Consider the following 11,294-nt stretch of genomic DNA (forward strand, 5'->3'; position numbering starts at 1 on the left):
CTACACGGTGGTCTCGTTCCTCCAGAGCCCAGTTCGGATGTTCCCCGCGCTGTCGGCGCCAAAGGCCAGGCTCTCGGGCAGCCCACTCTGGCCCGGGGCCCCGAAGGGCAGGGACTGTGTCCTCCGCAGCATCTCAAAGTGGGCGGGAACGCAGCCGTAGTGCCGGGGGCTGGGGCTGCCCCCCTCAGGCACCGCCCCGGGGAAGGGGTCGCCCTGGGTGCAGCAGGCCAGCGGGGGCACCCCCGCCGGGCCCTCCAGCGAGCTGCGGGCGCTGTCCGAGCGCGAGCTGAGGGGGCTGCCGTCCAGGCTGGCCGGGATGTGGTAGGCGCACTCGGGCTCTGCCAGGGGGCGGCCAAAGTAGTGCAGCTTAGTCCTGGCTTGCGGGCACCTGTGCAGGTGCAGGTCGGGCGCGAAGGCGTCCTCCTCCAGCAGCTGCTCGCAGCGGCGGCCGGGGCAGCAGGGCGCGGTGGGCGCCAGGCAGCTGACGCGGCTCTGGGAGGCCCGCAGCTCGGCCATCTTGCAGTGGCCGGCGGGCGAGTGGCCGAAGCCCCGGGGCGGGCCGGGGCAGGGAGAGTCCTGCAGGCAGGCGGGGTGTCCCAGGGCCTCCCCGTTGGCGTCCAGCAGCGGGTGGGGGCAGAGCGCCGGGGCGGGGGCATCCCCGCGGGCCGGGCAGCAGGACCACCAGCAGTGCCACACGTCCTCGCGCTTGGCACAGTGGTGGATGAGCACAAACAGCCCCAGGGTCACACAGAAGGCCCCGTACAGGCAGCTGAAGACCATGTCCAGGAAGTGTCCCTGCGACACGGCCAGCGCCCCGAAGGCCCAGGTGGCCGTGAACAGGAAGAGCGTGAAGGCGGCCGCGCGCAGCTGTGCCTTGAAAGAGTGCTCGTTCTGCAGCAGCGAGGCGCCTGCCGCCTCGCAGGAGGGGGGTGAGCGCGGCAGGGCCCCGTCGCCCCGGCCCGCCAGGCGCGGGGGCTGCTCCGGCCGCTCCCCGAGCTCGTACCTGCGTTCCGGGTGGCGGCGCAGCTGCACGTAGGTGCCCAGGAGGTACAGGCAGGTGACCAGGGCGATGAAGGCCGCTGGCCCGTAAAAGGCGCCCAGGCTGGGCTCCCAGGCCATCCAGCAGCTGTGGGGGACAGCAGGTCAGGGGCGCAGGGGGGAGCTGGCGTCAGCGCGGTCAGGGGCCCATCCAGTCCCGTGGCCAGAGGCTTCCGGGGAGGGGGAGGGGGCAGGCCTGTGCCCGGGTCTGCGCCCCCCCCACCGGGCTGCCCTTTTCTCCTGCAGGGACAAAGGAGGAGGAGAAGGACCCAGGAGGGAGGGCTCTGCTAGGAGGGGAGCCTGGGGACGCTGGGCCACCCCAGCTGCCCTGTGTGTGACCCTCCCACCTCCAGAGAGCCACCCCCAGCCCCACCACAGGGAGCAGGGAGGGCTGCCAGGCCGGGCCGGGGTGAGGGCGCCTTAGGGGCCGCGGGGCCGAGCTGCGTGTGCGTCGCTGCGTGGACGTGGGTGGTGCGAGGAGGGGTCAGCGCTCTTGGAGGGGCCGGCTCAGCCTCTGGTCCGCTGAGTGGGTGGGGGGAGCTGGGCCCCCCGTGGGCGGGAAGGGCTGGGCCGCGCCACCCCGGGCCCTGTACTCACTACCCCGAGTTCTCGTCCTCCCTCCCATAATTCCGGATGTTTGTGGCAGCAGTGACCCCACAGATGATGAAGGGGACCCCTCCACTGACGAGGTAGAACCTGTGGGAGGGCGGACTCCTCACCACCCGGGCCGGGAGGCCCCCTGCCGCCTCCCCCACCTCCCCTCCCCGCCCCTCTCCCGCCTTCCCTACCTCCCCCACCTCCTCTGCCCCTCCCCCCTGCCTCCCCTCCCCACCTCCCCTGCCCACCTCCCCTGCCCCTCCCCCACCTCCCCTGCCCCTCCCCCACCTCCCCCACCTCCCCTGCTCCTCCCCCACCTCCCCTGCCCCCCAACAGCCCCCAGCTCTCCCCCTCCCCCACCTCCCCTCCCCTGCCCCTCCCCCACCTCCCCTGCCCACCTCTGCCCTCCCCACAGAGGGGCTTGCCCAGCCCCAGACCCGGCTCCAGCCACAGTCCAGGGCGCCCAGAGAGCGTCACGCCCGGCCGGGGGAGCAGGCCCTGCTCGTGGACGGCAGTGACCGTGCTGGCCGTCACGGGCAGTGGCCCTGGGACTCTGGTCCCCAGAATTCTACGCCAGAGAACACGCCCTTGAAGGATGAAGGGGGGCAACGTGTATGATCTCGTGGCGCCCTGCTTTTCAAGCAGCCCTGGGGGCGGCGCTCTGGCTGCAGAGCAGATGGGGGGCCGGCACCTGCGCCCCGAGGAGGGAGGGGAGCGGCCGTCTGCGCGCGGCTCTGAGAAGTGCTTGCATCACGTCACGCGGTCTCTACCCTAGCAGACGGTGGAGAGGCTGTTCATGTGGTCCTGAAGGCAGTCGTGAGGGTACGTGAAAGTGGATTCAAAATGTTAAAATAATTCAAAAGAAGGAAACAAGAGGAAAGAGGGAACAGGAGAAACGAAGCAGGAAGCAAGAGCGAAAAGACCTAAATTCCACCAAACAAAAATCTGTTACATTTGAAGGGACCCAACGCTGCAACTCCGGGAGAAGCTGCCAGGACAGATGCCGCGAAGGCAGCAGTCACGGCCACCGAGCAACGCCCGAAACAGAGGGACGCGTTGTGGAAACTAACTGGGTGGCTGAAGCTTCGCACGAGCCCTGAGCCGAGCGGGCCCAGCGGCCGCCTGCATCCGGCGAGACGGGCTCCGCGAGGAAGCAGGGCGAGCGTGCCCTCGGGAGGACGGCAGCCAGGAGCCGGGCCCGGGGGGCGAGACCCGCTGCTCCCAGCCGCGAGCGGGGAAGTGAAAGGCCGTGAGGTCAAGGTCTGAGCGCCCAGAGCCTCCCGTGCCCTGCCCGCGGGTCACGGGCCGTCACGCCACGCGTCCGCGCCCCTCTGCTCGCCTGCCTGGCTGAGCCGAGGCCCCGTGAAGCAAGTCCCCACGCGTTCAGAGGAGCGAAGGTCTCTGCCCGCAAGGAAACGAGCTACTGATAAGACAGCCAGGAGACCCCGCATGGCTGCAAATGAAACAACCGGTTTCTAAACAATCCATGGACCCAAGGAGACATCACAGGGAATCTGGAAAATATTTACAACAGAACGGGAAAGAAAACACTCGTGACGTGTGTGCGCTGCAGCTAATGCCGCGTCGAGAGGGACACCCATAGCCATAGATGCTTCCATGAGAAAACCTGGAAGGGGTGTTATCCCACTTCACAAAGGCACAAAAACAAAATGACCAAGTAAACGGGGAGGAGAGTAACTGGGAAGGAGATCACAAAGACAAGGGCAGAAGTAGAAAGCAAAAAAGCAGTGAAAATGACCTAGCCAAAAGTTAATTTTCTGAAAAATCAACCAAACTATAACCTTCTAGCTAGACTAGGACGAGAGAGAGCCGCAAATTGCCAGGATCGCCCCCACCGACGGTCCAAGCGCAAGAGCACGTCACCAGTGACGGCAGGTCTGACGCCGGGCAGCTTAGATGCAGCAGGTCTCCAGGAAAGAAATGACCAGACCTGGCGCGAGAGGAATCGGGAAACCTGGACACCCTGTACCTGATCAGGAATCGAATTCCCTGTTTACAAACACGCAACAGAGAATTCCAGGCCCCGCGACTCGCCAGTGAGTCGCCTGTCTAAGGGGGTGGCAGGGCTGTGTCCGGGGCGCTGAGGGGCCCCGCTGACTGCACCAGGCCACGCTGCCTCACAACGTGCCCTGGGACCCCGGCCCAGCACCTCCAGCACGTCTGCAGCGCGAGCCAGGCTTGTGGGAAGGAAGATCCCAGCCAGGAACACAGTCTCCCTGAAAACCGACCCTGCAGCCGGGAGCACCCGCGACGTGGTCGCGTGACAGACACAGCAGAAGCTTCTGACAAAATGCGACACTTTCCCCATAAAAAGCCCCAGCAGGGCCTTCCCGGTGGCTCAGCGGGTTGAGGGCAGCGCTGTGAAGCTGTCTGCAGCCTCTGCAGCGCGGGTTCGATTCCCGGCCAGCCAGGGAGATTCCCACAAGGCGCGGCAGACCTCTCCTGCCTCCCCGCTGCCCCCCTCGGCCGTGTACTTTGGTCAATCCACCTGTTCCGTTCCCCGCTCTGTCTCTGGTGAATCCTCTCACCCCCGCACCTCTGGCCTGTACCCCAGCTCTTGCATAAAAATAAATAAATCTTAAAAAAAAAAAAAGCCCCAACAAACTGGAGCAGAAGGGCCCCCGCAAGCTGCTAAGAGGCTCTGGAGCCTCCGGCAGTGGCACCGATGGCGGGTCAGGACCAGATGGGGTGGCCCCAGCACCGTGGACGTGTCCTGGGGCACCAGCGAGCAAAGAGAGAGGCACCACGAAGTGGACGGACGTGTGTCGACCAGCAGGCGGCCCCGCGGCCCCGGGGCACCAGGAGCCAAGGGGAGCACCCGCCGTGCGGGGCTGCCGGCCTCCTGAGCCAGCCAGTTATGTTTCTGTCCACTAGCAGAAAGCACTAGACAATCAGAAAGCCATCTGCAATGACATAAAGCCAGCAGATTGCTTTTTTAGTGAACAAACTTGTTCTAAATGTACATGGCGACAGGCTGAAGGCCACCGATGTGCCAGGGCGGGCGGCGGGTCAGTGTGGCCTTCAGGAGGCCCGGGCGGGGGCGCGGCTGTGGGAGCAGTTTAGCCGGCAAAGGCTCGAACACCGCGAGGGGGGCTGCGGCCGGCCCGGCCTTTGATGGACAGAGGCCGGGCCAAGGGGCCATCTAGCTCCAGACAGCACTGTCCCCCCACTGCAGCTGCACCATGCCAGAGGGGCTTTGTCTGTGTGTCTCTAGCTAGTGACCAGCAAGCCCTCCCTGCCCCATGGCCCCCATGGACCTCTAACGCTGCTGTCCACGGCCGCAGCCTCTCTGCATTTGCCGTGCAGGACTCAGAGGTCCAGCTGGCCTGCGGGGTCTCCCTCTCCCAGCACGGGAGGAGCCCTGGAGTGAGGACAGGAGGGGGTGGCCAGCCCTGCCCGCCGCTGGGGTGGGGCTGAGGGGCCCAGGTCCAGGGCAGCTGAGGAACTGCCCGAGCCGTCCTTGTGGACAGCCGCATGACAAAAGTCAACGGGTCCTGGCCTGGGCACCCTGCCTGGCCCCCGTGGCCCTTGAGGAGGTGGGCTGGGTGGGTGCTGTCCCCGGAGGGACCACCCTTTCCAGTTTCAGGGTTCAGCCCAAAGCCATGGTGACCAAGGAGAGGTAGCACTTGACCTGGGGGTCAGGGGAGCCCAACAATGTGTGGCCAGGCCATTCTCAGCAGGGGGCCCAAGACCGCTGGCCAGGGGCGCTCAGCTGGACCCACTGACAGTCCACAGAGAAGAGGGGGGGCTGGACCCCTGCCTCACGCCTCACGTCGGGGCCTGCGGCCTATGTCTGAACTAAAACAGAAACCCCAGCGGGTCAGCCCTGGAGCTGGCGGCATCACGGCCTGGGGACGGGCCAAGGTGTCCGAGGTGGCACTGAAGTCACCAAGGAGAAAACAGTGCGTCAGCCTCACCGACGGCTCGTGTCAGGGGGCGTTCCCAAGAGGGTGACACGGTCACGCACCCACAGACACGGCATCTTCAGGTCTCCCGTCTGGACCATACCTAGTGTCCGGGACACGTGACGGCCCCCACGGCCCACGCACAGACAGGCGGAGCCCCCTGGGCCACACACTTCTCCCAGGAGGGCAGCGGCGGCCGGCGGGGTTCTGGCGTGGGGGTGCCAGCCGTGGCTCAGCAAGAGCCCCCCCCCACTGGGATCGTCCCCACCCACTGGAGAGCGGGAGAGAGCACCTAGGGGTGGGCGCAGGGTCCCACACACTTGGGGGCACACCTGGCAGGAAGGAGGGAGAAAGGGCGGCCCCACCGCAGCAGCAGCGGGGCACCCTGCCCCTGTACCCCAACCTGGACACTACTCCCGACACCCTGCCCTCCACACCTGACTCCCACACCCGCCCGGCTCCCCAGCGGAGGTGCTTCCCGGCACCCCACTGGACAGCCCCTTCCCCTGCCCCCCAGACCCTCTGCTCTCGGCGCCAGCCCAGCCACCTGTAGGGCCAGGCGAGCTCACCCCGCGCCCCAGACGCGCCCCTACCTGAGCAAGGGCTGCCTGGGGGCCGGGGGCTGGCCTGCACCCGGAGCCGGGGGGGCCTTCCTGGCGACCTGCTGGTAGACGTTCCTGGCGGCCACGGCGATCCAGAGCAGGGTGCAGAGCGTGCAGTAGTGCAGCGCCACGCCCACCTGCGGGAGAGCCTGCTGCACCCGGCGGGCAGGGCCCAGCGGCCCCTCCCCCCCAGGGCCGCAGCTCCAGGATGAGCCTGCAGGGCGAGCACAGGGAGGGGGCGCCCACAGTGGGGGGCACGGGGCACCCACAGAGGGATCAGGGGACGCCCACAGAGGGGGCAGGTACGCTGGAGCCAGAGAGACCTGCAGACGCAAGTGAGGAGGGGCAGAGCCGGCCTGACCCGCATCCGGGGTGGCTGCCCAGTCCCCAGCGCAGTTCCTGCCTGGGGGAGGTGCTGCGGCCCGGGGCACTCTGGGGGTGGGGGCGCCCATGCAGGATAGCCCGCGGCCTGGGTGGGGCTCAGCGTGGCACCAGCCCGGACCTCAGACCCCCAGGGGCACTGGTCTGGCCCGGCCAGCCCGAGGGGTGGGCTGCAGTGGCCAGGACGGGGGCCAGGGTGGGCCCTGCTGCTCATGTCCTCTGCAGACCCAGAGTGGTGGTGGTGGAGCGGCGCCGATGCATGAGTCACACGCCGGTGCCCCCATGTCACTGCGCGCTTTTGCGGGGCGCAGAGTCATCTTTTCATTGTTGTCATTATGACCATCTGCTGGCGCCAGCCCCGGGCCTTCACAGCCAGGCCGAGGGGCCCTGGGGGGCTGCGGGGCGCAGATGCCAGGTGGTGGCGAGCAGGACGCGGTCACCTGGGGCGCTGGCCCCTGTGGTGCGCCAGGGGTTGGTCCAGGCGCAGGTGGACGCTGGCGCCAGATGGGTGGGGTTCCTCCCCACGTGGCCCCGGGGTTCCTCCCCACGCGGCCTGGGGGCCCAGCCCTCATTGCTTGCAGAGACCCATGGGGTTGCTGGGACCTCTGAACACCCTTGGATGCCCCGGAATCATATCCGACCAAACGCTGGGTGGAGGCCAGTCAGCTCGAAGGGCAGGCCAGCCACCCCCACGTGCTCGCTAGGTCTGCGCCTGCCTGCCAGGGTCTCTTCTCGGGCGGTGGGGCTCGCCCCTCCTGGGACCCAGGGCCTTGGCCCAGCCGCTGCCCAGCCGCGTGTGCAGGCGCCGCGGGGCCGACCCCCCCCACACACTACGTCCACCCGCTGAGCTGGCCTCCAGGGTCCAGCCCCAGGAGCTTGTGTCTGGGCTGCAGACAGGGGCAGTGCCAGGCTTGGGGGTGTGAGGCTCCCCAGCACCAGCGTCTGGGCAACAGGACACTGAGGCTCGGTCTGCCTGCTGCCGGCCCTGCGTGCCCACGGGCACCACAAGAGTTGCCCTCTGGCCCTTGGGTGGCCCTCACGCCCCCACGGCTCAAGGAAGCAAGTCCCCTCCACTTGTCGGGGCTACGTCCTGCTGGCCTTGACAGTGGCTGCCGCAGGCCGGGTGGGGAGGCCAGCCTGGCCCCTGGCTCCCTGCGGAGGCGGCAGGGGTGGGTGTCGGTGAAGCAGCCCAGCATGTCTGCCCTGCCCCGTCCCAGCACACGAGGCCAGCCGCCACTTGGGCAGGAGGAAGGCCCCATGGACAGCGCCATGCAGGCCGCGCCGGCCCAGGCACGCGGGAGTGAGGCCCAGTCAACATCCGAACTCACAGCAGCAAAGGGAGAGGGCGGCCGGGACACCCTGCGAGTGCCAGCCCAGGGCCGGTGCTGGCCAGGGATCTGCTCTGTAAGCAGCTCCACCCACCTGTGCCTGGGCATGGAGGTGGCCACCATGGTCACCACCCACGTGGGGTCACTGCCCACCCGGGGTCACCACCCATCTGGGGTCACTGCCCACCAAGGTCACCGCCCACCCACGGTCACCGCCCACCCACGGTCACCACCCACCCACGGTCACCACCCCCCGGGCTTACTGCCCACCTGAGTGACTCTGAACGGCTGGGTGAGGCCAGGGCAGGCAGCTGGGCGGGGGCCTGAGAGAGTGGGCAGGGAGGGGTCTGGCCTGGGGGTCACTGCTGCGGGCTCCCCGACCATCATGGCCCAGGTCACTCACACTTTGCAGCTTGTCAAGGAAAGGCCAGTGCGGCCGTGGGCGGGATGGAGGCCCCGGGGCCTGTTCTCAAGGTGGTGCACCAGCCTCCCCCCAGGGTGCGGCCCTGGCTGAGGGGCGGCCCCACGTCTCCGCGGGCGGCGCCTGCACCCTTGGCCTGGGGGGCTGACCATGGACTCCCAGGGCCCAACCGCAGCACTCACCGCCTGGCACAGGGTCGGGTACTTGGTGCGGTTGACGCCGCCGGCAAACACCGTGAAGGTCAGCGCCGCGTGCAGGCAGAGGTTCAGCAGCGCGTGCCGGCCCTTCCTGCTGATCCGGATGGCGCTGCAGGCGGGGGCCGGTCAGCGCCGCTCAGCCCTGGAGCCCAGGCCGGCCGGGCACCTGGAGCGGGGGCCGCGACCCGGCCGAGCATGACAGCCCCGAGCCCGCTGGCAGGGCCACTTGCGGGGGTGGGCCTCCCGGCCTCCCCCGGCCTCCCCAGCCCTCCCTGACCCTCCCCACTCCTGCCCTCCCCGTGCTCCTGCCCGCCCCTGCCCTGGATATGGCTGCTGCTGAGGCTGCTGCTCCCGCCGCTCGCTGTGCTGGCCACAGCAGCTCCGTGGCCTTGGACGTGTCCAAAGCACTAGCCCTGGCCATGCCCTTGATCCTGGGCCTGGACTGACCGTGGCCAGGACCTTCCTCACAGTGCCCAGTGTGTCTCCAAGGCAGCCCGACTCCTGCTGAGGCGGCAGGAGGCAGCTCACGGGCGCCCGTGCTGACTGGGCCTGTCTGGGCCCCTCACCGGCTCTGCTGGGAGCTGGGGCTGCGAGGAGACCCCACTGGGCTGGGCGGGACGGGGTGGCCGCGGGGTGCGGGCGGGCAGGACAGGGCGGCGGGCGGCGGGCCTCACCTGCGGTGCACGAGGTAGGTGACGGCTGAGGCCAGCAGGCAGAGCAGCATGACCGCGGTGCAGGCGTACACCACGGGGTGCAGGAGCTCCCCTGGGTGCTGGGGCCGGGCCAGCTCAGTCTTCAGATCCTGCGGAGACAGGGGTGCGTGAGCAGCAGGAGTTGGACCACCGCAGGCCCGCGCCCCAGAGCCTCAGCCGGGAGGGGCTCCGTGGAAGCTCCGGTCTGCTACCGTGGGGCAGTGGTGCCCGCCGAGCCTCCCCCAGCTTCCCCTCCAGCCCCGTGCGCCGCGCGGCCCCAGAGGCGGGACTGGAAGGACGGAGCCACCGTGGGGCACGCTGTGGCGAAGGCCCCTGGGGGCAGCCCCAAAGCTCACCTGCCGGGAGCTGCTAGCCCAGGTGCGCCGCGGGGCAGGGAGACGAGGAGCAGGGCTGTGGCCCTGCACCCACTGCAGCCAGGCCTGGGCCTCGGTGGCCCCGTGCCCCTCTGGCCCCACCGCTGGGCTCCGTCCGGCCGCACGGCTCAGGTGCTCCACGTGGGCTGAAGGCCTCGTGTGCAGCCGGCCCCCGTGGACACCAGGGTGCGGGGCCTCGGGAGACGGCCTTGCCATCCGGGGCCTCCCGCGTGGGGGGGCTGCTTGCCCTCCTGAGGCAGGTGGGCAGGTGGGCAGAAGGTGGCCGCGGCGACCCAGGGGAGGGCATTGAGCTCCTGCAGGACCGCCCCTGTCCAGCAGGGCAAGGCTGGGGCAAGCCAGGCAATGGTGCTCCGTGTGGCTCAGCCAGAGTGGGGCGCCTGTGCCCCTCAGCCTCTGCACCCCGACTTTGCCTGCTTTTGTGAGTGGTCCAGCAACATGGGTGGAAGCTGCTCCCGGGAAGGCGCTGAGCCCGGGGGGAGCAAGAGGAGGCCAGGAGCTGGGCGCTGGCCCAGGGCAAGCAGGCGGCTGACGTGACTAGAGCAGTTCGGCACCCGCTCGGCCCCCACCCCAGGCCTGACTCACGGCCAGAGACTCAAGGACAGCTGTGGACACATGGGCTACAGCGGCCTGGCCGGACGACATGGGTTTCAGCAGGACACACATGGCCCAGGAGCCGTGGATCCTGAACTCGGAGTGTTGGCCAAGGCCCGCCCAGGTGACGGCCCCTCACGGCTGCTGAGGTCCGGCCCACGCCAGCCTGGCGGAAGGGCTGCGCACACTGGGCTGGGCCCCGGGGTCCTGGGGAGGGTCTGCCGGCCCGGCCCTCCCGGGTCTGGGGCTCAGGCCTGCGGCCCCTCCAGCTTGCAGTGTAAGGATGTTTTCTTGAACAGTGGGGTCACCTCTTGGTGACGTGCAGAGGTCTGCAGGGAAGGGGAGCAGAAGTCGTGAACCCACCTGGAGTGTGGGATCACCCCATGCCCACCTGGGCACCTTGAACCCGCGGGCTCCTCAAAGCCTGGGAAGTCCAGGCTCAGCTCAGCTGGAGGCACATGTTGTTCAGGCCTGTCAGGGGCTTTCCACGGGCTCCTTCTGGAGTGGCAGCCATGGCTCCCGATGGGGTACCCCGGGCCCTGGGCCCTGACCCTCGCGTGTGAGGCCCATGACCCTCGTGGGACCTGGACAGCCCCGCTGCCCGTGGGAGCCATGCGGTTGTCCCGAGCTCAGCCCCCGTGGGACCGTGGCTGCACACGGTGCCCAGCGTTTGTGTCCAGTGTCTGTGTCCAGCGCTTTCTCTGGCCCTCCGGGACCGGTGTCCTCGTCAGCAGGTTGCTGGAATCCTGATGGAGGGACCCCGGAGCCCTTCTGGACTCTCACTGGTGGGGGAGCGTGGGTTTGGGGCCTTGATCTCAGATCCCGTGGGGGGCTGGCGAGGACAGCAGTGGGCCCTGCTGCCCGGGGGGCCGGCCCCAGCTGAGGCAGGGCTCATGTCCAGATGTGTCTTCTCCGTGGGGCCTGTTCACACCAACAAACGCCTGGACGTGAGCCCAGCGGAGCCGTCAGAGCTGGCCCCCGACCGGGGCACAGCTGCGTGCATGCCCAAGGCACCACAGACCACTGCCCCTGCCTGCTCTGGGTGCGCCAGCCTGGCGCGTCTGCGTCTCTAGAGCCGACGCTTAAAATTCAAAGCAGAGCAATATCTCCTCTTTGAAAGCTGGCC

At 68.6% G+C, this 11,294-nt stretch overlaps 1 protein-coding gene across 1 annotated transcript; it reads right to left on the minus strand.

Moving 5' to 3' along the window:
* On the minus strand, positions 1–9,772 carry ADGRA1 (adhesion G protein-coupled receptor A1; the record flags this gene model as incomplete). The annotated part of the gene is made up of 6 exons (XM_084244521.1): positions 1–1,126; positions 1,636–1,734; positions 6,155–6,300; positions 8,476–8,599; positions 9,165–9,292; positions 9,539–9,772. The coding sequence occupies 6 exons, from the start codon at positions 9,770–9,772 to the stop codon at positions 1–3; spliced, it is 1,857 nt and encodes a 618-aa protein (XP_084100647.1).
* Positions 9,773–11,294: the final 1,522 nt, after the last annotated feature.

The sequence above is a fragment of the Talpa europaea genome (genome assembly GCF_964194135.1).
Source record: "Talpa europaea genome assembly, chromosome: 10".
NCBI classification, from domain to species: Eukaryota; Metazoa; Chordata; class Mammalia; order Eulipotyphla; family Talpidae; genus Talpa; species Talpa europaea.